The sequence below is a fragment of the Phyllopteryx taeniolatus genome, chromosome 9 (assembly GCF_024500385.1).
Source record: "Phyllopteryx taeniolatus isolate TA_2022b chromosome 9, UOR_Ptae_1.2, whole genome shotgun sequence".
Lineage (NCBI taxonomy): Eukaryota > Metazoa > Chordata > Actinopteri > Syngnathiformes > Syngnathidae > Phyllopteryx > Phyllopteryx taeniolatus.
The window spans coordinates 27,314,535-27,342,348 of NC_084510.1; the positions used below are offsets into that span (position 1 = coordinate 27,314,535).

General features: G+C 41.6%; 1 protein-coding gene across 8 annotated transcripts in view; it reads right to left on the reverse strand.

Moving 5' to 3' along the window:
* phf2 (PHD finger protein 2) overlaps window positions 1-27,814 on the reverse strand; it is a 217,640-nt gene that overhangs the window by 47,140 nt on the left and 142,686 nt on the right. For 2 of the 8 annotated variants that reach the window (XM_061785748.1, XM_061785749.1), the window contains exon 22: window positions 18,807-27,417. The exons of the other annotated variants lie outside the window; for them this stretch is intronic. In XM_061785748.1, coding sequence (XP_061641732.1) covers window positions 27,329-27,417 — 89 coding nt within the window. In that variant the 3' untranslated portion in view covers window positions 18,807-27,328. Of the gene's footprint in view, window positions 1-18,806; window positions 27,418-27,814 lie in introns of those variants that run through there. 8 annotated transcript variants of the gene reach the window in all.

A 27,814-nucleotide genomic window follows, 5' to 3' on the forward strand; every position in this document is an offset into this window, starting at 1 on the left:
AAATAGAAGGTCAGTTGTTAGCTGGCAGAATAAGAAACAAGAATGATTTAGAGGTGTGTGGTCAAAGTGGAAAAAGAAAAAGGAATGTAAGTTGTTTCACGTAGCAGTTGAGTTTCAGAAGGAAGAAAGAGAGGTTATTCTGAAAGGAAAAAAGATGAAGGAAAAGTTGGACGCTGCAGGGTGGATAGAGAAAAGATATTTGAATAAGAAAATAGAAGAGAATGAAAAATTGAGGAGAAAAATTCATGAGATTTGTCTGGTGTCCACTGCCAGAAGACAAAAAAACAAAAACAAAAAAAAAAGGAGCGACAAATTCCCCCACTAAATCCAATTACCTTCCCGAAAGCGGCCGCCAGTGACGTCCCTTTATCCGGCTTTGCCGGTAAAGGGAGCTGCTCAAATGACAGAACAATTGTAGAGGGGAAATAAAACTCCCATCAATTCCGCACAAGCCCGCATTCAAAAAGATGTGTTAATATACAAAAAATTGTCTTTAAAAGATTTTGAGTTTTTACAGAAACGGCTGCCCGGACTGGCTGCTGGCGGTGAAATTTGGATCCAGGGGCTGAAAAAGTTGACGGACAGCATGAGCCTGGCGTGTGCTGACGTATGTTTGCGGTCATCCGTGACATGTTCCCGCTCTCCTAGCCGACGGTGACGAGGCACCCGGACTTCAAACCTATCATGGATCCCAGTTCTCACTTTGAAAATTGCACAAGTATTTGGACAGATAAGACAAGGTCACATCCCTCCCGTTTAAGGGAGGCATATGTTATTTATAGAATTGCTTTGCTTGACACATTGCCAGGTGAAGTTAGGACTGAACTTTAAAATACCCTGACCTCATGAAAGGGGGAGATAGTTACTTTAATCGTCATGTGTCACACCATTTGAAACTTTTTGTCGACAGACAACACAAATCATCAGGTGAGGTAAAGGACATGCAGAAACAACTTTTGAAATTACAATTGGCCCAGGCCCGTAAAGTGGCATTTAAAAAAAAAAAAAAAAACAATGGTAGCAGAAAAGCAGATGTGGATGGCGCAGGGGTCAACGAGGAGACGAGGCGGGAGTCGTGCTCCCCCACTGATGCAACAGAGACCTCCAGTGGGACCCGGAGAGGCCCCCCCTCAAAGAGGAGGCTACAGAGCTCCACGCGGCAGAGGTGGACGCAGCCCGGCACCCTGGCAACAGCATCCGCAGCAGGCTCCACAGCAACAACAGCCATCTAGCCAGTACTACTGCGATGAGGACTGGTCCGAATGCCCAATGAGCCCGGAGCCAGGGGACGGAGGAAGGGCAGAGCCTCTTATCCCCGCTAAGGGAAGACGACCACCTGAATGAGCTTTGCAGGAGTGCCCATGAGTCTGCCGATTATGACACCATTAAAGACTGAAATTGCTGGACAGACACATCAGTTTGTCCTGATGAAAGGGTGAGGGGCTCCAGTGAATCTGATGGGCAGTGATGTGCTTATCAAAACCAGGGCTACTATCCTTTGCAGCCCGGACGGACTGACGATACTGTTGCCCGATGGGACAGTGATGAACTGAGAGTGGAAAATTGTTCGCCGAATGGAACATGGTACAAGATGAACTTCCGTAAGCGCCGCTGCAGAAACCAGGCGACGTCTACTCGACCTTCCTGCGGTGGAAGCCCTGAATCGACTCTCTTGCCTCCGACAGTCCTCCGATCGATCCCCTCCATCTCACACTGTACTATGATAAAAATGACGATTTTGTTTACAGGGAAGCCTTTGAGTCAATACAGGAGGAAAACTGGATGCTCAATAGTTCAGGTATTTACATAGGGAAGCAAGGTGTGGCAGCTGCCTCCACCTTGACGCCAGAGCAGAGTGAGTGGTTTATGATGAGTTCGACATCTTTTCCAAACATTTCACTTGCACTAGGTCATGAAGCCTGAGAATTGGGACCCATGGTAAGAAAATGCCATTTGGCAAATGATTGGCAACAAGGTCAAATACTCAATGTGTTGTACTCTCCTAGTACTGAATGTTTTTGTATTCAGGGTGCCACGGTAGACGGGGAATGTTGGAGCATGTGACTTTGGCGCGATTCCATGGCAGAGAGCTCTTGGACCATGAGGACGCCACGCAGCTGTTGAACTCGCTGCCGGACTCACTGTGGTCCGAGGGGCCTGCAGATGGGGGTCTATGTGCATCCGTGACTCTGGTAACATTCGAGGTCGACCCGACTGCTTTTGTTAACGTGCCGTAGTATCCCTGTAAACAAGAGGCCGCTGAAGACATCGCGGAGACCCAAATTCTGAATTCCAAACGCTTTGGTCCATAAATTATGTTATGAAACCTTCCGCTCGAACTGCAGAACTGCTGGCCATGTGCAGGGCACTGGAGTTATCTGAAGGTTAGAGTGTTACTATTTATCAATGGTGCTGCGGCTAAATAAAAAAGTAGCAGGCTATCAAATGGATGAGGAAGGAAAATATGTTGTTAAACAGGATCAGTTAATTGACTTTCTCCCTGCAGTAACAGTTGATGTAGTGCGCCGCGCCAGAGGAAGACAAACGTAATTGGCAAAAGAAAGATGCTGAGTAAGACGACAAGGAGAAGCTGTGATTTGGCCCGACGAGAGGCTCTAGGAGACTGGTCTTAACTACATGTGGTTAGTGGTTGAGGAAGCACACGCCCCAGCACATAAGAGTTATGTGTCAATGCTGTACAAGCTGGGCTTTTGGTGGCACCCTGATCTTCTGCGTAAGGTAAAAGATTTTTGTGTTTTTTGTGATATATGTCAAGATTTCAGTGTTGGCCCGACAACGACGAGGGAACTGCAACACACTGAGATGAGCCGATGCCCGAATAATGTGGTGGTAATGGCCTGAACCGACAATGGTGGTCCCAGTCCAAGGCATAAGGTACTTATTAATGATTGTTGACACTTTTTCTGGATGGCCCGAAGGCTATCCTTGTGCGAAAGAAGACGCGCCGTATGTCGTCAAAGCGCTGGTTAACCATTATATCCCGACATATGCGTTTCCACGAGTAATCAGATCGGACAAGTGGTTCTACGTGTCACAGACACGTCCTGCGCAGGCCTGTATTGTAAAAAAAACGTGGATTAAGTGTGAATGGTATAAATATTCTGTGTGATACGTATTATAAATTGTGTACACAATATAAAGTAAACCCTAGAACTTTGATGAATAAATTATATGAATATATATGTAAATATTTATAAAGCGCTTTAAAGGGTACCCATTATATTTATTAACTAAATAAATAAGGTATACGTCTTGTATGTATACATTGGTATGCATATGATATTCTGGAAGATAAATTAAATAATGGATAAATTAACGCGTGTGCCCGGCGGATGTAATCAAGGCAGAGTGGCGTCGTGACTTTCTACTTCCGGGTCAGCAGAGCGGACCAGAGCGGCTCTGCGTGCCCGGGATAACAGCCTGAAAACAGTACCGAATATTTTGGTGTCAGAAAACGCTTCGGAGTTTGAATAAATGGCATGCAAATTGCTATCTGAGCTGGTGAATGGGATTTGATATATATTGTTTAGAGAGCGGCGCCACAGTGGTCGACTGGTTAGAGCGTCTGCCTCACAGTTCTGAGGACCGGGATTCAATCCCCAGCCCCGCCTGTGTGGAGTTTGCATGTTCTGCCCGTGCCTGCGTGGGTTTTCTCCGGGCACTCCGGTTTCCTCCCACATCCCAAGAACATGCATGGTAGGTTAATTGACAACTCTAAATTGCTCGTAGGTGTGTACATCTCTTGGCTGGTCTGGGAATGCCTCGGGATCACCCCAGAAGAGCTGGACAAAGTGGCTGGGGTGAGGGAAGTCTGGGCTTCCCTGCTTGAGCTGCTGCCACCGCATCCCATCCTTGGATAAGCGGAAGTAAATGGATGGACAAAGCTGTTCTGCATGCCCAGTTTTTTTCTGGCTCCCACACTGCCGTAGCAGTTACATTTATGAGAATGTTCGAAACATGGCATATTCTAAAAGACAAGAAAGCGATCATGCTCGGGTGACCAAGTTTTGGGTGTATGGCACACACCCTATTTTTTTCTATGTTTTCAATTTAGAAACTTATTGAATAGTTTATTTGAATAAAGCCTGCATTTGACAGCTTTTATTTTTGTTTGTTTTCACTTGACATTTTGTGATCTAGGCAATGTTTGTGTGGCATTTCATTTATTTGACTTTTTGGACTATTTAGCCTGTTGAAAATCCTGATTATTTCAATCTGTTACAGATTGTGTTCCTAAAAGCTGGTATATTTAAGTTTTTCTGTTATCTTTATGACTGAATAGTTTCTGCATTGGGGGCACGGTGGGCGACTGGTTAGAGCATCTGCCTCACAGTTCTGAGGCCTGGGGTTCAATCCCCGGCCCCGCCTGTGTGGAGTTTGCATGACAAATTCCTTGTGTGTTTTTTGGACATACTTGGCAAATAAAGATGATTCTGATTCTGATTCTCCCTGTGCCTGCATGGGTTTTCTCCGGGCACTCCGGTTTCCTCCCACATCTCAAAAAAATGAATGGTAGGTTAATTGAAGTCTCTAAATTGCCCATAGGTGTGAATGTGAGTGGGAATGGTTGTTTGTTTGTATGTGCCCTGTGATTGGCTGGCAACCAGTTCAGGGTGTACCCCGCCTCCTGCCCGATGATAGCTGGGATAGGCTCCAGCATGCCCGCGACCCTCATGAGGAGAAGCGGCTCAGAAAATGGATGGATGCTTAGAGGGTACTTGAAGTGATAGAGGATTGTGAGAAGCACTTTAGCGCATACGATGGCTTTAGTCTTGTTTGTGGCGAGTAGAGGAGCTTTGACATAGGTTGCAAAGTAATGAAAGATGTGTTAACTTGTGTGTCAGAGGGAGTAATTTTTCATTGGCACACAAGTAAGCGACTGGAAGACTGTAATTGGGAATTAATTTTGTAAGTAGATATGAATTTACCTGCATTCGATGATTCTTAGTCACTTTAACTATTGCATAACCAGTTGGTCCCAGGCTGGTCAGAATGCAAAAAAACCATTGGAAGTTTTGTACAAACAAGTAATTAAAGTGATGGATAAAAAACCAAGGCACTATCATCACTGTGCAATTTAAAAAAAATACAGTCTTTTAAACTGGGACCGTCTTCACATATTTGCAGATTTAAATTTGATTTATAAAGTACTGCATGATTTGGCCCCAGCTCCTCTGGCTGAGTTCATCAGCCAAAGAAACAGCTCTGAGCGTGTCACTCGAGGCTCTGTCAGAGGTGATTGTCTCATTCCTCTGCGCAGGAGCACTTTCAGTAAGTCAGCCTGGTCAGTGAGGAGCGCTGGTGAGTGGAACTCAGTACCTGAGGAGGTTAAACTGCTTACAACATACAAGGCCTTCACAAAAAAACTGAAAATGTGGCTAGTTAACACCTATAGCTGCCAACACTAAAAGACAAGTATGTTATGTTGTCTTTTTGTTATGATCAAAAAAATTATGGTTTTATTCTCTCTTAATAGTATAGTTTGATTATGTATCCTGTATTATATTGTCTTGTAGATGTATTTTACTGCTTTTTTACATCATGGCCAGGGGACTACAGATGAAAACTAGCCTTCTGGCTAATTCTGGCTTTTTTAACCATGTGTACTTCATGTGTTTTATGAAATTGCATTGTCCCCTTTCAAAAATAAACTGATAAACTGATATACATAGACGTTCCTGTTTGTGGTAAACCGGATTAAGAAAATTACGCAAGGGACACCAGTCAACTAAAGACATCCTTACAATACTGAGTTGATACAGTATAGTGACTATTAATACAGCATAGCGAATGCAATCCTTTCCATTCACAGAAGTGAAGGATGTGCCAGAGGTGTCAAGTTGAGTTGCTACTTACGCTATATACGTCATGAGACTGTGCCTAATTTGCATCATGTACAAGGGAAATGTGTGGAGTACATGTTTTTGAGAATGGCTAATATGGTATGAGGATTAATCTGTTTGATTGTCTCCCCAGATTCAGCATTAGAGCAGGGAGGACAAAGAGGATTTTTCCATCTGTCTGGCAAGTAAATTTTGAGGAGGTTTATTTATTTGCATTCTGTCTCCTAAGTCAGGTTGATTGTAACAATTTGTGGACAAGTGGAGAGCTACTTTTTGAGCAAAGGGGTAATAGTAAAGCACCATATATAGATTAATAAATACAAGTTAAGGCTTCTTGAGGAAATACCAGACAGAATAATCTGGGATGTCCTTCTGAGACCCAGAGCTCTAAAATCACAGGGAACTGGCACCAAATTGTTTATGACAGGACACAAGCGTCCCAGCTGGGGGAGCCAGCTTTACGACGGGGCGCGTCTGTGAGTTTTACGAGTTTTGAGTTTTGGTACTGCAAAGGCCAGAGAGAGATTTACAATAGGATCGTTTAATTACTGGAATGGATAGAGGCCTGGGCTGTAGTAGTTGAGGGTGACATGATTTGATAATTTGCCAGATGTAATATTGGGAATTAGGGGATTTAGGCAAACAGTTAGTGACGGTATATTAGCGAAAGCAATGAAGGACACCTGTAGACTTGTAAAGGTACCTGGGGAGAATTAACGTGTGGTTGGTGGTGCGACATCTAGCCAAGCCATTTCTTTTACACCTGGATAGTGATAAAAATGAATTATTATTAGCCTGAGCTATTTTTAAATCGTCACTCGAGCAGAAATATCGCTTAGTGAGGAGGAAGACCTAGTGTAGTGATGGTAATATTTATTTCAAACCTATCAACCTTCAAATACAAGCTGCGTGGTTGCAGGAGTTGGGTTGACTGTTTGCTCAAACAGGAACGAGGGAAGTTGGATATTAATTATGTTAAAGAAGCCTCAGGAGGATGCAGCTTGATAGTGTTGTTGTATTGTAGGTTGTTGGAGTGCTGACTTAACGCTGATTTTTATGTGATTCTTGGTTTATTGACATTAACACTTTTGTGAGATAAGTTAACAATTGGTTGGGGAATAATATCAATGATGGGTGACAATTGCCGACTTGTCCCTTCTCTGGAGTATGTATACAGGAATTATGTAGTCCACCCCTTTGGCAGGAGTATCTTTTGCAGAGTTGTGATTAATTTATATAAGGGTTTGTTTGCAGGTCTTGTCAGGGGCCTCTGCGACGGGGAAGACGACCTGCTTGATTGTGTATGGTGTTGTGTGTGGATATTGTGTTTTGGTGTTAAATTGGTCATTTAGCATGGGGGGAAATATATACATCCTGTATGTCTGGCCGAAGAAGGTCATAATCATGACTCTGGTGATCTCCCTGATTATAGTTACAGGAATCTATTTCGGAATGCCTTCAAAATAAAAAGAACAAGTGGAAGAGAGGGCAGTGAAGCCAACAGGGGCCCTAGAGTTGAACTAGCTGCTGGGGGAAAGGACGCTGGAAGCAGGTAAATTTTACTGCTGCTACTAAATTCGAGTCGACCTGTGCCTACCAGCTGATGACTTATGAAGGGTGAGTGCCAGTGCTGGGACCACGTGTATCCTCTAACTAAGGTAAGAGGCACTCCCTTGTATGGTGTCGAAATGGTCCCGTCCCTACCTTGCATCTTCCAAAATAAGAGTAAGGTAACTTTAGGCCCCAATAACAAATTTTCCCGATCAATTAGCCACCCAGATCCACAGTTTTGTAAAATCACACTCTTTATTGTCAATTATGATGCGGCTCGATTGAGTAAGAAAAGGTCTGATTTGTGGTGGATGGTCTGTTGTGGGACTTGGTACGCAGTGGATGGACAGGCACTTGTGCATTGGTTTCTATGATAACCCCCACAGTGATCAAGCCTCTCTCTCAGCAGGAAATCAACCATATGGCGGATTTCACCTGAGAGCGTGACTGGTGTGGGGGGTGTATTATTCATTTTCTCAGGAGTCTTGTCCTCAGGTTTGCTCTCAAGGCCTTTGAAGGGAAGGACCCCCACGGCCAAGATCTGGAGCTGCTGCTGAAAGAGGACGTGGAGACCATGAGCGCGCTCGCTCCCTTAAACGACGCCTTTGTATCCCCTTCTTAAGTTTTTTTGCATTTGCTGTGTTCAGATTAGGTTTTATTGAGTATTGTAGTGAAATAGGCTGCAGGTATAGGGGGTGTTTATCTCTGATTATCAGAAGATCAAATAGGGGGATTGAAGGTGATATAGAGTTTTATGGCGTAACTGGTCTAGGGGGTAAACAAGGGTGTTTATTGCAGTATAGCATATAATGTAAATCAGATAAGGGTGTGGGAGTGTGTTGCAAGAAGGCTCCCAGCAGGGTGCATGTGGAGGCCACAAAGAACAGATGTTGAAGAAGACAATGGCTGCGGGGGGGGCACTGTAAACATGAGATGCAAGACTGTGGAGACGGCGTATGGAGACGGCGTCTAGAGCCAGCGGCAAATGGCCATCATTCTGCAGAGCAATGATGACGTCAGATGGGACCATGAACCAATCAGACAACAGCGATTCCATACTTCCTTTTTCAAACATTGTATAAGTCGGGGGCAAGAACAGATAGCTTTGTTCAGTCTGCGCTGTCTCTGCTGAGGCTAGGATAAGCGTAGCTGCTGACCCAGAGCTCTGTAAAATGTATAGACTACTCTATCAGGAATAAATTGGTTGACTTTTAACACATTGTTATAATTGTAGTTCTTCCACAAAAACGAACAGGCATGGAACCTCGAGAGTAAAAGGTGATTATAAAATTAAGGTTCCTTCATCTGTCGCACCTGGGGTGAACTTAACAACCAAGAACGGCCGTGTGAGCATGATGACAAGGATAGAGCACTCACCAGAGTGTGCGTCACTTTTGAATTCAGTAAGGCTTTTGAGTTGGGCTATTACCTAGGAACGATTACAAAGGTGTGGCATTTCGATACAGTACTCACGGATGTCTTTAAACATTACATGACTACATTCCTTAAAGCGAAACAGGAAGCATTAGGGAACCCACCTAATGTCGTGGACGAGGCTGGTAGGAATTATCAATGAGACCCATCTAGAATTAAATTAAATCCAGGAAAGGGATAAACTGCTAAAACATGTTGGGGGAAGACAGCACAAAGAGACAATTTGAAGCAGACTGAACTTGTGACCAAAACAGAAATGTTTTTCTAATTGTTTTCAGGGGTATACCAAATCAAGTACTTCAACTTTGTGAATGAAAACATGACCGTGAAACAGTCGAACCATCGTGAGAATAACATTGTACCGCCATCAGCCTCCTCTAATAACTTTGTAGCATACATAACTACAGCGAAGGCTCGTATGATCATGTACGCATATCTAGAATGACTACAGGGCCGAGTTTTTTAAACTGACACAGACAGCTTGATTTATGTGGTCAAAGATGGTGAAAACGCTCTCAAGTTAGGGGCCTATTTAGGGGATTTGACCAATGAATTGTCTGGTGAAAGCATTCAAGAGTTTGTCTCAACAGATCCAAAAAGCATATCAAACCTGAAATAATAACAAAATTGTGATAGGTATCACTCATGAAAAAACTCATGAATGCTCTCATTATGTCAATTTGGATAGCATCAAAGTCTTGGTTGAATATTACATTGACACTAGAGATAGTGACACAAGAGCCATCAAAACCCATCAACATTCCAGAAAAGGTTACGATTCGTGGATGACAAAAGACGGTTTCTGCCGGATAGAAAATGTCTGCGATTTGGATATTAGAGAAGTGTTTTGTTTTGTTTGAAGGAAGTATAATTAACCCCGATTGAGTTTGACTTTCGGTTACCACCGCCTTTTTCCTGTCTGATATCAGGACCGAGCGGATGCGGGAAAACATCCATCCATCCATCCATCCATTTTCTGAGCGGCCTCTCCTCACTAGGGTCGCGGGCATGCTGGAGCCTATCCCAGCTATCATTGGGCAGGAGGCGGGGTACACCCTGAACTGGTTGCCAGCCAATCGCAGGGCAAACATAAACAAACAACCATTCGCACTCACATTCACACCTACGGGCAATTTAGAGACTCCAATTAATGCATGTTTTTGGGATGTTTCTTCTTTTTTTAGAGCAAATGCTTCTTTCTAGAAACGCTTCCTTGAATGACAAGGCTATTTAATTTTCATCAAATAGTCGACGCATGCATATTTATCCAAGATCCTACCAACGAGATCTCCAACTCTAGAGGTGATGTCTGGGTCAGCCTCCACCGATTATTTTTCTGGTGTTTCTGGGTGATATTTTTGATGAGCATCCAATTTTGGCAGAGGTGCTGTCATGCTGAAGACAGTCCAATTGTAAATTATTTGTCTTACAGTGGATGGATGGAGATGAACTTGTTTGAGAATGTTCTGACAGCCCTCCTCAGATGCATGGGTTGTCAATATCCTCTTCTTCATGTCCTCTGCTATCTCCTTTGGTCTTGGTTTTGTTGATTTGTATGGGACTACAGTTGGTTTGGTTGCTCTCATTTACATGCCACTTACATGCAGTGATTTCTCCAGATTCGCTGAACCTTTTGATGATATTATGGACCGTAGATGATGAAATCCCTAAATTCCTTGCAAATGTACGTTGAAGAACATTGTCCTTAAGCTGCTCGACTATTTTCTCACGCACTTGTTCACAAAGATGTGAACCTCGCCCCATCTTTGCTTGTGAATGACTGAGCAATTCAGGGAAGCTCCTTTTCTACGCAATCATGGCACCCACCTGTTCCCAATTAGCCTGTTCACCTGTGGGATGTTCCAAACAGGTGTTTGATGAGCATTCCTCAACTTTCTCAGTCTTTTTTTGCCACCTGTCCCAGCTTTTTTGGAACGTGTTGCAGCCATAAAATTCTAATTTCATGATTTTTTTCTAAAAACAATAAAGTTGATCAGTTTGAACATTAAATATCTTGTCTTTGTAGTGTATTCAATTAAATATAGGTTGAACATGATTTGCAAATCATTGTATTCTGTTTTTATTTATGTTTAACACAATGACCCAACTTCATTGGAATTGGGGTTGTAAATACATTATTAAAGTGCAACCAAACAAGAGAAAAAATTGTCTTGTAGGTTTGACACTTCACAGAGAAGAGTCTTGCTAATCTTGTGGGGGGGATGACCCCATAACACTGTTCCTGAAACCTTCTTTGCTAAAAACAATGAAGTTTATCAGTTTGAACATTAAATATCTTGTGTTTCTAGTGTATTCAATTAAATAGGTTGAACATGATTTGCAAATCATTGTATTGTTAGCGATAGCAGACTTCAATGGTTTGGACACGTCCAGAGGAGAGATAATGAGTATATTGGTAGAAGGGTGATGAGGATGGAGCTGCCAGGCAAGATAGCAAGAGGAAGACCAAAGAGCAGGTCAATGGATGTAGTGAGGGAAGACATGAGGGAAGTTGGTGTTAGAGAGGAGGATATCGATCGGCTGACATGGAAAAGGATGACACGCTGTGGCGACCCCTAACGGGACAAGCTGAAAGGAAAAGAAGAAGGGTGACAGATTCAGCTGATGGATAGAAGCTGTGCCCACTAATGGTCCAGATGTGGCTTCAGCAGCCAAATTCCTAGGTTTGGACTTCCAGATACATTTAGTTCAGACAATGGACTTGCATTTGTAGCAGAAATGACACAAATAACAATGAAAATGTTGGGAATTAAACCAAAGTTTGGCTGTGTTAATCATCCCCAATCACAAGGAGCAGTTGAACGTGCAAATGGCACTCTAAAGGCCAAATTGATAACAATATAAGCAGATAGTAATCACAAATTAAATTGGATAGACACATTGCCATTGGGCTTAATGCAAGCTAACCGACTAAACCACCTAACCCCGCATGAAATGATGACCGGAAGGCCAATGCCAGAATAATGTGAAAGAGAAATGGCGTCTTACCTGCATCATTTAGCTAAGATAGATACAATTATCTTTCAACAGACAGAAGAATCCGTGGAAGACCGAGACGAAATTGGTGCCAAGTGACAGGGTGTCAGCCTCTTCAAAAGAAGGTGAGATCAGTCCAGGTGGGAAGGTCCTTACGAAGTTGCGTTAGCCACCCAGACCGTCCTCAAAGTAAAAGGTAAAGCTGTTTGGTTCCACCTCAACCACTGCAGTCGAGCACGAGACCTGGCCGGGGATGGTAATGCCACCCCCCAGGGAGAAGCCGAGTCTTGGAGTACCAGTCAACCAACAATTAGCAACGCCCCACATGTGGTCTAGCCAAGGCGCCGATCCCAGACGATAAGAGAGCAGAGGAACGCCAGAAACCATTCACCAAGCAGCGGTTCTTTAGGCTCACAGTTTAGTCCTGGTAGCCCTCAGAATCTAAGTAACTCAGATGAAGCCGAAGAAGGGCACCAGGATGCGGGTGATCCAATGCCCGGTGCAGCTGGAGCGGACACTCCAGGTCCCGACCCAGCGGAAGCAGATGCAACATAAGCACAAGATGCAGGCGTGCCCAGCACTGAAGGCCAGGCCACGGTCCCCAAACTACTTGACAGCGACTTATTTGACAGTGATCAATTCCCCACCATCGACTATAGTGCGCTCCGGTGGTCTTAACAAGTGGGACAGAGCGTTGTTTGTAAAAACAGCTCTTGTTCTGGCTGCTCTGCTAATAGTAGGCTGGTTGGTCATTAGTGAAATAACACAGGATCAAGACCTAAAAAGGAAACAGTTGGAAGAATACGCTCTAGCTGCGCGAATGATATCAGCCACCAAAGAGGTGATAGGGAATGACACTAGTAAGACTAACATACTTCAGCATCTCCACAGACCTACTAACATTGACAGTAGAGCCAACAAACACAAAGCTAAAATTGCAATCTGTTCCTGAGCAATGTAAGGTCTAAGGTGTAATCACACTTGACATAACGTGCAATGACAAACAGTGTGACCGGACTGGAGCAACCAGGGCCATGACTATGGACCAATCGCAACAACTAGTAAGAATGGCCAAAATGCATGAAAAGCGAACAATGAAACTAAAATCATTTCCTGAAAAAAGATACAAAATTCTGAGCGCAAAAGGATAATATGTATTCTCTTTCGATGAAATACTCTGCCAGGCAGATGAGTGACCAGGCATGCATTCGATGTTATAACCGTAAGCAACGGCCAATTATAAAACCCCTTCCTAGGTTTGAATCTAATGAATGTGAAAATGGTATGTGTCTCCTTTAATGCATCATGTATGTTGCCGCCGGAGTATTAAATCCAAGCATAGGTAGAAGACTCAAGTGCCCTGTAGAGGCTGCCCGGAACATGACCTTGACTTACAGGGACTGACAGAGAAGCTTTACACCCTATGTATGTGGCCAGAGGATCTCCATTGGTAGAGCAAGGGTGGGAAGTAGAGAAGTAGGCGGAGATCTTTGCGAGTGACGTAGACAAGCTCGAGAAATTTGAATGACCTGATTTCAGGCCTCTCAGCAGAAAAACGTCTGGAACTCAGAAAGGCGTGGACAATTTTAATTCATATTTCACGTTTACTGACATTGGTTTTTAGCATAGAGCATAGAGCAAATGCAACATCCCAAATACTAGAAAAGGTTGGTTTGGTAAAATATGGCACCTTTAAGCGAAACACCAGTTTGATGTTTTTTAGCGTGGTTACAACCGACAGTGATCTTTCATTTTTAATATAGATGATATTGATTTACTACCACTCGTCCTTGTTTCATTATCAAAGCAGATGCTACAGTAACAAACCAAAAATTAGTTAACAGGTCAAAATGGTTAGAGCTCCCCTTCCATTTTTTTATAATCTTTAATGTGCTTTTATTGGTTTGCAAAATAATTTGGGTTGAAAATGCCCAGAATGTCATTTGTCAAGCTATTCTAGTTGGTCATTTTCATTTGACAGTGAGACGGATGGATTTCTCAATGTAAATATGGAAAACAGCTTTGCACTGATTGGCCGTTAGCGATATCATGGCATCTGACTCTTGTGGCTTTTGGCAACCAAGCGTTTATAGCGACCTTTTGTTGGTGAAGCAAAATTCACCAAGCGTTGGATTGTTTGCCGACTACTCACAACCCCACAGAGGAGGGGACATGTCACGTGAGTGAAATAAATGAGGAGGATATTTTGAAAAATGGGTACCATTCAATCATTTCAATGTAATCGGCTCGCGGCCTTCATCTCTCGCGTGTTTTTGCGACAGTGACCCCAAGCTTTGCTATTTAATCCACAGTTACATTCAAGATTATAAATATAGTTAGGTATTGTTGTGAACCACAACACATGTAGGATTTTATATAGTGTATTTACATGGCTTGGTGGTGACTGCCTAGTTGGCTCGCTCACTCCACACCGGGAAATGCACTTCCAACAGTGTGTGAAAGCTTATTTTACAAAGCCATCCTCCACAAAATGGGCATAAACACAGCACAATTCTGGTTCCGAAATGCTTTGGAATTTCTCCAAAAATAACTTTATTTATTCAATTTGCATGAGTTTTGCAGGTGATGCAAAGCTGCCACGTTGTCACGCAGCCATTTTTCCCTGAGATGCATGGGCGTGTAGCGACAACAAAGTAATTTCTCGTGTATAATGCACACCCATGTATAATAGGCACCCCCAAAGTTGACCTCAAAATCCTGGAAAATCCTTCTACCTATATATAATGCATTTTTACAATGCATGATTTTGCTTCTACCCATATGATCAAAACGAAGTATAATCTGTACTTTGTTAGTTTTTCAAAGAATTATTCTGAAATTCAGCACTTTATTTGAACACAATACTTTATTTTTATTTACTTGCTCTTATTTTGAAATTCACAGCCCTACTTTTATTTTTTAAATGAGAAAACACACAGTTGTGCTCATGTTTAATTACCCAGGAAGAATTTGTAAGATTTGTATAATTCTTTAAAGAAAACAGACTAGGCGAAACACATTTAATTTTATTTGAATGGGATTCAAATTAAACTGTCAAGCATTTCAGAAAAGCATTATCATTAAACAAAACCTAACAATTAAGAAATGAATGATGGTTGTCTTTCAGTCATCAGTTGTATTAAAAAAATAAAAAAACAACAACACAATATTTCACAAATTGTGCCTGGGTATGTAAACTTATGAGCACAATTGTACATATATGCAGTCATATGTACCCTGTCATATTGGAATGAAAGTGTAGGCTACACCTTTTTCATAACCTCTCGGTGGCATACTAGAATGAAAGTGTACAACTTTTTCATAACCTCTAGGGTGCAGTGGCATATTGGAATGAAAGTCTACAGCTTTTTCATAACCTCTAGATGGCAGCATACATTTATAAAATGTGAAAGTCTTTTTCATTTCCCCCTATACCTATGTATAATGCGCACTATTGACTTTTGACAATTTTGGGGGAAAAATTATCCACGAGAAATTACGGTACTTGAATAATGAGTTACGTTTAACGTCACAAACACACACAAATCTGATCCAGTCATTTTGAAAGCCTTATGCCGTTTATCGTCTTTTGCATTCAACAAACTGCATAGATGTCAAACAGGTCAGAGGCTCATTTTGACCCGTGTTATGCATAAAAGGTCCATGTATTTTGATGAAAGGGGGCCTTTAAAGGACTCTAAATTGCCCATAGGTGTGACTGTGAGTGCGAATGGTTGTTTGTTTGTATGTGCCCTGCGATTGGCTGGCAACCAGTTCAGGGTGTACCCCGCCTCCTGCCCGATGACAGCTGGGATAGGCTCCGGCACGCCCGCGACCCTAGTGAGGAGCAGCGGCTCAGAAAATGGATGGATGGATGGGACCTTTAAAGGATAGAGTCAATACAAGTTTATATGAGTATACTGTGTGTCATGTGTTTGGGGATCCTTCTGCTCCTTTTTCTGTTGAAGCTGGTCGGCACCATCGTGACCCACTTCCCAGTGCCCAATTTCTGGTCTGAGTTGCTGGGAGGTGCCGTGCCCCCTCGCGGTGCATTTGGCAGTACCTCGGAGTCCACGGCAGAGCATCGGCTGCTTCCCAAATTGTGCAGCTGTGGAAGTTGGCGCACTTCCAACCGCTGGATTTGTCAAGATGAGTGCATCTCTTTTTCTCTCGTTGCAGAGTTGGGGGCTCTCTTGAGAGAAAAACAGCATCTTCTTGCATGCAGCCACGAGCACTGAGCGCAAGCTTCCTGTTTTTATGCCTGATAAACTCAAGCAGGCAGGATTTTACTTAAAACTTCTCATAACTGTCCTTTATGTCAGTTACCACTCGAGTGAGGCTTGCACTGGCTTGGAAGTTATGACCTTACCATTTTCCCCTCAAACCTTCCTAACCATTGTTGTTACCTTTTTAAAACAACATTTTTACATTTTACAAACAATATTTACAAACAACATTTTAAAACATTTAAGAGAAAGGATTATATATGAAGAAGAAGAAGAAGAAGATCACCTTTTATTGTCATGAACATGCATGCATGCGCACGAAATTTGTCCTTTGCATTTAACCCATCACAGTGAACACATACACGTTAGTGGAACACAGTGGAGCAGGGGGCAGCTGAAGCACCCGGGGGGCATTTCGGGGTATTAGTGTCTTGCTCAAGGACACCACAGCCGTGAGTACAAGTACATGCAACTGTACTTGATTATTGTGTGGCGGTCTATAAACAGCAATTATTTTTAATGTGTTCAACTGACAGCTGACTTTGCTTTTATTCTCTTAAGGCCTGCTCTTAGATCCACGATATTTAAGGGTGATTTCTACACCACAGTGGACGTAACGGACCGTGTGGACAGTGCATGCGTCCAAAAATAGTTTCCAGTTGTCACTTAAACCGGCATTGACAAAGTCCATGAGCTCAAGAATTGGGTGCTGTTGTTTACTGGCGCTGTGGCGCAATATAGGCAGAGACGGGGACACTGATATGCAATATGATTAAATACAAGCAACTGTACACCCTGAACTGGTTGCCAGCCAATCGCAGGGCACATACAAACAAACAACCATTCGCACTCACATTCACACCTACGGGCAATTTAGAGACTCCAATTAATGCATGTTTTTGGGATGTGGGAGGAAACCAGAGTGCCCGGAGAAAACCCACGCAGGCACGGGGAGAACATGCAAACTCCACACAGGTGGAGGCGGGGATTGAACCCGGGTCCTCAGAACTGTGAGGCTGACGCTCTAACCAGTCGTCCACCGTGTCTTTGTAGTGTATTCAATTAAATATAGGTTGAACATGATTTGCAAATCATTCTGTTTTTATTTATGTTTAACACGTTTCAACTTCATTGGAATTGGGGTTTACGCACATGCACGCACGCACGCACACACACATGTAGTCACTGATGGTGTAGTGGTACACTCACCTGACTTTGGTGCAGGCAGCGTGGGTTCAGTTCCCACTCAGTGACTGCGTGAATGTCAGTGCGAATGGCTGTCCGTGTCTATATGTGCCCTGCGACTGACTGGCGACCAGTTCAGGGTGTAGTTCGCCTTTCACCCAAAGTCAGCTGGGTTAGGCTCCATTGCCCCCTGACCCTAACCAGGATAAGCTGTGTTGAAAATGGATGGATGGATATATTTGCAATAACTTGTACTGTACTGGACGTTTTAGGCCATGAAAAAAAGTACAAAACAATAATTTTGTACTGTACAGGAATATGGCTGCATATGGCCACACACACAAAAAAAGTGCTTTCATATAACAGACACTCGACTGTAACGGATGTTATATTGTCGATATATTTTTGACTTAGTACTGCTATCTTGAAACTAGAGGAGGCCTTGGCCACTGCGAGCTGTGTGATTATCACAGATAGCGCCGTCTGAGGGTGAAGGCCCCAAAAAAGGAGGAGATGGAGCCACACGTGGATAGCTCGCCCCTCCTGCACTTGTATTGTCAGCTACAAATTGTAAGGGCTAAGAGGGAAAAGCGCTCTTTTTCGTCTCCCTGCGGCGCAGGTGGGAAGTCAGCTTCAGGGAAAGGGGAAAAACAGCCCAGAATTTTGTAACTCCGACTTTTGCTGAACTGTGAGATTAAAAGATGGAAAAATTGCGACACGTGTGAGTTTCATTATTTGGTTACCTTTCCTCAGAGAAAAACAAACACGCAATGGGGAGTTTGGCAAAGGTTTATTCATTTGACGCCAACTCTCCAACACGGATGACACCCCCGCCCCTATTAGTCCATTAAATGGAGTTTCCTTTGTATTTTGGAGGATGAATCCTACATTATCTGACAATATATTTTATATTTTAGTATAAACCCAGTAACACCTAATGACTTACTTCAGATGTCTGCTTGATTTCTGATTTATTAACGTGAAATGTTAGAGGCAGCTACTGTAAAAGCAAGTTTTTGTAAGTTTTGTATAATTAATTATAGCAGTGCCATGAAGGTATGTGTTCACACTTTCTTTTGAACTCGACTTGGATACAGTTTACATGATTTGGTTTTAGGGAGCTGTATAATCCAATATTGTTCCTCAAATTTGACGGCAGGAGCTCAGTCTGTAGGGTCCCACTACGGATAAAAATCGAAAGAAAATGCACCTAGTTGCTAGAGAGATGCTAGTCTGCTTGCTTGCTGCCGTCAAGGTCTTGTCCCACCAAGTGGTGCAGCACTCTTAATGCACTTTTCGCTCTCGCGAATCTCTCCTTGCATGCCTGGATGTGTGTGATCTGGTTCGATGTGTGGTGTGCAACACAAAAGTATAGTGTGGGAGTTGAATTTCCCCTTGAGGGACACCTTTCAGTATAATATATATATATATAAAGACCAGGGTGAGATCTGAGCTGTGTGGCAGGATTTGATAGAACATGAAGCAAGAATGTGAACCAGGAATAGCATTCATGTCACATTGTGAGCGGGAGAGGAACACATTACAAATATGGTTTTCCACAGTAACTGTATTGTAAATGTAAACAAAGTGGACAGGCATATCATTAAACAACAATTTGCTTGTTGCTCAGAATTAACCATGTTCCAACACCATGAAAAAGGGAAAAACTATCTCAAACAGAATCATCTAAATACACAAAAATGTATATTCAGGTTGAAAAAGATACTACTGTAACTGACAGTAAGGGAAGACCACTACAACGAATACCATTCTGTGTAACGGGACTGTGGATGCATTTAATAGATCAGACATAAATAGACCACAACAAAGCAACACATATTATACAAATTAAAATCGGAGGCCATCACTCACTGATGGAAATTAGTCAGACCGCATCATTTTTGTGATTTGTCGTGTATAGTACATTTAAGACAAAAATATTGCTGCTATACCGTAAAGCACAAAAAATGAACACGACCATAATAAAATAACAATGAAAGCATTGATGTTTATAACTACAGTATATTATTCCAAAATAATTATGTAGCAAGACAGGGTGGATGAAAAACACATTTTGTTTTGGATTTTGGTGTGGGTACAAATTAATCCACTTGCAACCATAAATTCACAAATTAATAAAAATATCTTAAAAAAAAAAAAAAAAAAAAAAACCTCTTGAAATGTATAAAAAGCTACAAACATTAATAAATTACATCACGGACACATAAACACTTCACAAGGTGCTAGTAAAATAATTCTGAAACCCTTTGGATACTAGAACTAGAATGTGTGGCTGGTCGTAGAAACTTTAAGACTGTTTTTTCTTTTAGATCATTGGAACTCAAAGATCCATCTCTTGTTTAAACAGTACCACAATACAAATAGCTCCTTTAGCTTTGTGCATGTAAGGCCGTATGAAAATAAAATGTCCAATTTATTCAGTTGTTTCCCAGGCAACACCATTAATCCCAACACAACAAAAAATTATAATGGTCTTAATAAAAATGTTACACTGTAATGCAGAATTATAGTACTACACTCCGGACCATGTTACGTGTGTGTGCTTGTGTGTGTGTGTGTGTGGCGGGGTGGAGGTATTTGTGTGTGTTTGTGTGAATAAGTATATATGTACATATAAATATTTGCATTTATTAAAAATGTAGAAAATAGGAAGGAATACAAAAGGTAAGCATTCGAAAGGTTATTTACAAGCTACATTCTAAATTCAGTGAGAAGCCATAAAAATGCAGATGACTTGAGAATGTTGGTGCTGCCTGTGAAAGCAAAAGAAGATAGAACGTATCCCCCATGTAATTGCAGAACTGAAATGGATGAGGCTTATCATTGAGTATCATCTCATTCGATGTCATTTGAATAAGAACGTCCTGAACGCCAATTACAGACATCTCCCGCCACTTAGAATTGCTGGTACGCTTCTCTTCATGAAAGAAAAAACCCACAACGATCACTAAAATAACTTCAAACTGACAAAAGCAATAATGAAGAAAGACTTATTACTAAATTAACCAATGAAACTCAGACAGGTAGCTCATTTCTGTAGTTCAACCAAATTATCCAGCGCAATGATGGTGCCCTTAAATTAATATTGTATTGTACAACCTCTTTAGGGAATTAGTGCAATCAAACTGTTTCTGTAACTGTCATTGAGACTTTTAGCATGTCTTGACAGGGAATTTGGTCCACTACTCAACATTCCCAGGTTTCAAGGGTGCCGTCTCCAGACTGGTTCAGCTTCTTTCGCCGATGTCCAATCGCATTTATACCTGGACTCTTAAGAATAGTCCAATGTTTTGTTCTCAGCCATTCTTGTTTCTGAAGAGCTGTGCGATTGTGTTTTGAGCCTGTTGGATGACCCATGCCCTGCAACAGCAAAATAAGCTTTCTGATATTTGGCAGGCCATTTCGCTCCAGAATGCCTCGAGAGTGTTGAGATTTCTTTGCACCCGGTAGCAAAGCACCCCCAGAACATAAGCCATCCTGCTGTTTGATTTGAGAGCGGGTACAGTGTTCTCAGAGCATTGACTCGATTGCAACTGCACCATTCTGGTTGCGATCGATTCGGTGCCCAGAGAATGAAATGACCTGGATATTATTCACAGGCCCGTGAAGCAGGGGTGGGACCACGTCACTGCTTTGCAAGCCGCAAGTAAATCTCAAGTCTTTGCCCTCAAGTCCCAAGTTGAGACATGCAAGTCCTACACTTTGAGTTTCGAGTCCTTTCGAGTCATTTTACCAGCAAAAACATTTGAATATATATATATTTATATTTAATTACTATCTACTGTATATGTTATATACTGCATTTATATATTTAAAAATCCATATGTATTTATAAAAAAAAATTTGATAAACAAGTGCATTGAACCTTTATAAGAAAACGAGTGGACTGATCAAGATTTTTGCACCTTCAAAGCCAATCGTCAAGGGGGGGCTTAGTTTATTTCCCCTTCAAAACCGATTGATAGTAGGTTTTCAGTTATTCTATGAAAATGTTAGGCTATGACTTACTTTTTCTCACTTTATCCCTGAAGTGACACTAAACAGACCTGTCTCAAATATGAATTTGCATCCAGTATTGCCGCAATTAGGAATCGAGTATTTGACTGACGATTCTATCGGCATAATCAAGTATAAGGTTAAAATATATTTTTCCTTGGTTAAAGAGCAATTATGAATACACAAGAGAAAATCAGCCATTTCACTTAATAATGAACGAGCAATTGGCTTTTAGATCATCAACAGTATTTTTTTCTTTCACATTGTACATACAGCTGGAAACTGCATTTTCTTGTCTACAAACATTTCGAGTGAGGCAATTTCAAACGCAAATATAAATAGATTTAACTTTAAACTTGACATTTCCTATATAAAAAAAAATAAGGCATTCATTTATAAAAAGAGGAACACAAGTTTGTCACCTTGTTATAAAGGTACAATTTTATCCAACTGTGGTATTTCAGTTGGAACACTAGAGGGTACTATGTAAAAATAGGTCAAAAAGAGGCAGAGAAGAATGTAGTTTCATGTCGAATAGATGCTAGCTGTGTGCTGATCGATTGGTAAATAAAGTCAATAAAAAAGAAATACAGCACATGACTGATTCTTGAGAACACTACACTGACAAAACCAGACTGTAATGTACAGGTAGCCCAAACAGTGTACAGCCGGCCCTCCGTGTAATTATTATTATTATTTGCGTGATCGCTCACAAAGCTAGCTTCTAATGCTAGCGAAAAAAGCGTACGTGAGCTCAAGCTGCACGATTCCCACAATGCAATGTGAATTTTTTTGGGGGGGGCTTGCAATAAATAACGTCCTTATTGTTACGTTAAATGTCGTTGTCGTTTCTGTGTATGTTAACAGTGGTTCTTGGAATGTACACCTTATTTAGCTGTCACATTTATTGTTGATTTATGTTGTCCATTTTTTTTTTATATAAAACCATTATTTTAGGTAGTGTGTGAAAGAAAGACCTTTTGGTCAATTCCTCTACCAGAGCTTGCCCAACAGGGTGTTAACTGTTAAAAGATAACAACTAACTACACATTAGCATTAATGGTGTGGGACACTTTGACCTAATAAATAATCATAAAGTCCTTAGCATTATGTTGTAACTTCTTTTATCACATGTTCCTGGAGTCAAGCAGTAAATTGCACATACAGACCCTTTCCAAAAAATAAGAATATCATGGAAAAGTTTATTTATTTCCATAATTCCATTCAAAAAGTTAAACTTTCATAGATTATAGCTGCAGGGCCCACAATTTCAAGTATTTATTTGTTTATTTTTACATAATTTGGGTTTCCAGCTCATGAAACTCACAAAATCAGGAATTCCCAAAATTAAAATACTGTGAAGAAATCACCATTTACTTCTCAGTCTTTGGAGAAAAGAAAAGAGAAACAAATGAGGGTCTCATTAAGTCAATCAAAATATGTTACTTTCAAAACGATATGTTAATCTTCAATACTTGGTTGGGGATCCCTTTGCTTTATTCACAGCCTGGATGCGCCGTGGCATTGAGGCAATCAGCCTGTGGCGTTCATTGCCTGGGAGTTATGGAAGCCGAGATTTGCTGTCAGTTCTTCTTTGTTTTGGGGTCTGGTGCCCCTCATTTTCCTCTTGATAATACCCCATAGATTCTCAATGGGGTTTAGATCCAGCGAGTTGGCTGGCCAGTCAAGCACTGTGATGGCATGGGCATCAAACCAGGTTTTGGTGCTTCTGGCGGTATGGACAGGGGCCAGGTCCTGCTGGCAGATAAAATCTGAATCTCCATACAGATCCTCAGCAGAAGGAATCATGAAGTCCTCTAAAACATTCTGGTAGACCGTTGTGGTGACCTTGGATTTAAGAAAGCAGAGTTTACCAACACCTGCACTGGACATTGCACCCAAATCCTGACTGACTGTGGATATTTGACACTGGACCTCAAGCAGCTTAGGTTCTGTTCTTCACCTACCTTCCTCCAAACCCTTGGACCTTGATTCCCGAATGACAGGCACACTTTACTTTCATCGGAAAAGAGGACCTCGGACCACTGGCCAACAGTCCAGTCTTTCTTCTCCTTGGCCCAGTTGAGACTCTTCCTATGTTGGCTCAGGCTCAGAAGTGGCTTGACCCAAGGAACCTGACAGTTGTAGCCCATCTCCCGGATGCGACTGAATGTGGTGGTTTTTGAAGCTGTGACTCGCACCTCATTCCACTCTTTCTGGATCTCTGCTTCTTAAATCGTCTCTGTACAGAAAATGGCTGGATGGATGATAATCCGCAGAAGCCACAGGGTCATCTCTTTTGCGCTCCTGCCACATTTAGTCCTTCTGCTAGACTTTCCATTGATATGCTTGGACACAGCACTCTGTGAACAGCCAGCCTCCTTAGCTATGAACGTTTGTGGCTTAGCCATCCTATGGAGGGTACAAATGATGCTCTTCTAGCCAGTTGTCAAGTCTTCAGTCTTCCCCATATTGAACCAACTGAGACAATTGAACCAAACTGAAGCTATTTAATGACACTCAGTTTCAAACATTTATGGCCTGTAAAATTTGGGCTGATTTCTTCACAGTATTCTAACTTTTTGAATTCCTGATTTTGTGGGTTTTATGAGCTGGAAGCCCAAATTATGTAAAAATAAACAAATAAATACCTGAAATTGTTTAAATTGTGGCCCCTGACTCTATAACCTATGAAAGTTTAACTTTTTGAATGGAAATATGGAAATAAATAAACATTTCTATCATATTCAATTTTTTTTGGAATGGGTCTGCATAGCTTTGGAAAGAGAAAGCTACTAAGTGTTGGTTTATCAGCGCTTCAATCAAAGTCGCAAGTTTTTTCAAGTCAATGGGTTTAAGTCCAAGTGACGTTACGAGTCATTGCTGTTGAAGTCCAAGTCAAGTTGTAGCCTTTTAACATATTGTCAAGTCTAAAGTCATCAAGTTCATGACTCGAGTCCAAGTCATGTGACTGGAGTCCACACCTCTGACGTAGTGTTATTTTCTTTGTACACATCAGACAAGCAAAAAAAAAATCGTAATCATAATCGTCACAAGAATTTTCTCAGAAGCATTGTGGCTTGTCAATATACTCGTACATTTCAGCAAATTCCAGTGTCCCAAGTTATTCCAGTGATTATGGTTTTTAATTTTTTCTACAAATGTGTATGAACAATTTAGGCTGTGCCCTGTGTTCAAGGAAAAGAACACTTTACCTACTGTGAGGTCTGGGGCTGCTTTGCTAAAAGTGGCACAGGGTGTCTCGAACCTACAGTACCGTGAAAAAGTATTGGCCCCCTTCTCAAATTCTTATGGGGGGGGGGGGGGTGGGGTGGAATTGCAAAAAAAGTTACCTTTAGGCTAATTTAAGCAGTGTTGACTGACTTGTTAAGGAGAACGCTGGCAACTTCAGTTTCAAGATGGCAGACTGTCATGGTGCTCCCCTACTGGGTCACCACTCATGTATAAATAAATCTAAAATTCTTCGCTTACGAGAATGCACCAGATTATTAGCAGAGGTCATAATAAACCAATGATAACACAATTTTGGCCAGTAATCAACTGAAAATGTAATACAATGTCCCTTTAATAAATAAAATCACCATTTAGAAAGTCTTTTGTGTTTACTTGGGTTATCTTTGTTTGATATTTACACATTTGATGATTTTAAAGTGGGGAAACTATGCAATAATATATGAATTTGAGAAGTGGGCTAATACTTTTTCACAGCACTGTATATTGGATGAAAAGAAATCTCAAGGCATGCAAGGCATTCCGGAGAGGACGGTACTGCACAGTGTCAGAAAGCTTGGTTGCAGGTCGCGGGTCTCATGTCGGGATAAAGACACAAACTAAGAAAAAAAAAAAAAAAAAGCCAAATGGACTATTCTGAAGACAGGGCTGTGAATTGGAAAAAGTAAAATCAGAGAGGGGGGGCTCTCGCTCTCTCACTCACTCACACACACACACACACACACACACACATATATTTGCAGTGGGTACGGAAAATATTCAGAACCCCTTGCATTTTTCACTCTTTGTTATATTGCAGCCATTTGCTAAAATCATTAAAGTTCATTTTTTTCCTCATTAATGTACACACAGCACCCCATATTGACAGAAAAAAAACGGAATTGTTGAAATCTTTTCAGATTTATTAAAAAAGAAAAACTGAAATATCACACAGCCATAAGTATTCAGACCCGTTGCTGTGATACTCATATTTAACTCGGGTGCTGTCGATTTTTTCTGATCATTCTTGAGATGGTTCTACACCTTCACTGGAGTCCAGCTGTGTTTGATTATACTGATTGGACTTGATTAGGAGAGCCACACATCCGTCTATGTAAGACCTTACAGCTCACAGTGCATGTCAGAGCAAATGAGAATCATGAGGTCAAAGGAACTGCCCGAAGAGCTCAGAGACAAAATTGTGGCAAGGCACAGATCTGGCCAAGGTTACTAAAAAAATTCTGCTGCCCTTAAGGTTCCTAAGAGCACAGTGGCCTCCATAATCCTTAAATGGAACACGTTTGGGACGACCAGAACCCTTCCTAGGGCTTTATGGCAGAGTGGCCCGACGGAAGCCTCTCCTCAGTGCAAGACACATGAAAGCCTGCATGGAGTTTCCTAAAAAACACCTGAAGGACTCCAAGATGGTGAGAAATAAGATTCTCTGGTCTGATGAGACCAAGATAGAACTTTTGGGCCTTAATTCTAAGCGCTGTGTGTGGAGAAAACCAGGCACTGCTCATCACCTGTCCAATACAGTCCCAACAGTGAAGCATGGTGGCGGCGGCATCGTGCTGTGGGGGTGTTTTTCAGCTGCAGGGACAGGACGACTGGTTGCAATCGAAGGAAAGACGAATGCGGCCAAATACAGGGATATCCTGGACGAAAACCTTCTCCAGAGTGCTCAGGACCTCAGACCGCAAACTTAATGTAAAAACGTGGTAGCATACAATGAATTTAAATGTGTAGAAAGAAGAAAGATCGCACCGATAAAATATAAATGGAGAATGAGTTACATTTTGCCTGCCGTAATACGGTCTTCATTGCTGTAAATATGACGGTCCTGATTACAGACGAGTACTACGTTAACCCCCACAGAACCTTTTTTTGTGCAAATTTCGACGATTTACATAAATGATTTCTCTCTGAGGAAAATCCGCAGAATTCCGCACTTTTCACAGTCCTGCAAAGAGTGCTAATATACTGCAATTCTCCCAATGTAAATACTATTGGACAATTGCAAGTCTAGAGAAGGCATCCTTCAAACCTGAGAAGGCCAAATATCTGTCGAGACGTACTATTCTCATTGACAGTAACAGAAATCATCGGTTAACTTTCAGTAAATTTGTATCTATTATTTCTTTTGTCAGTTTCAAGTTATTTTTGTGATTATTGTGTTTTTTAAAATTTCATTAACAGAGATGTACCAACAAGTTTGTCTCGGTGTGTAGTCCTACCTTTCCCAATGGCTTCGCTAAATACGCTGTTGCTACCCACATTCACTTTTTCATTTCTTAAAATCCTCGTTTCTAGTGACTCAGTACAAAAAAAATAAACATTGACTCTGATAATGATTTGGAAACTTACTTATTAACAAAACAGTAATTGCTCAGGATGAGCCTCGTCCGGAAGGTAACAAATTGAGGTCATTTTGCTCTTTCTCAATTCGGTGTGGCAAATTGTTGTTCCAATTCCCAAACCCAAGGACACATGCAATTGAATACATGCAATGGAAAATTTCTGAAATCTTGGAACGCCTGCAATGCACTTCTGCTTCATGTTTTAGCAACCCCTGAAAACTGATGTTGTAAAGTGAGACGTTTTATTAAAAATATTTATAGTAGGTATGTACACTTTAATATCTCAAAGTTATAAAGTATGAGGAGAGGCAGTAATGTATGTGCGATGTTAGTTTTGAAATTGAAAAATCCATGATTTCTTCTTTCCCATCTCATCTTTTTTTGTCGCTGTTAACTTTAATCATGAAAAACAAGAGGGTGGGACCCAGTTCAACAACATCCCAGTCCTGCAGTTCGCTGCATGCTACAGGAGCAGTTTTCCATTTCGATGGATCTTTAAAATCTTCCCAAGTCTCTGTTTTGCTGTTGCCATGCCTTTCTTTAGCCGCTTAGCTGTAAAGAGAGCAAGATGAGACAATCGATAAGACAAATTTCCCAGTGTACATGTGCATTGCTTCTTTGAAATGTGCAGTATTAAATCACCAGCGATAACCCAAAATATCACTGTCATGTCCTATCACAAACTGTAACCAGAGCTTGTATTTTCATGACAGTGGGGGAAAAAAAGTGTGACACAGTGATGAATGACAGCAATAACTAATTCATTAGTAAATGCTGGCTGTTGCCCCCAAAACATAAACGTTATCATGGAGCATTTTCAGTGCGGCATGTGCATGATAGGCAAATGCATGAGTCCAACAAGGCTGACACAGAGACAGACAACCATCGAGACTCACATTCAGACCTGCTAGTATTCAGAATTTCCTGCTACTGGCTGAAAAACTAGTAC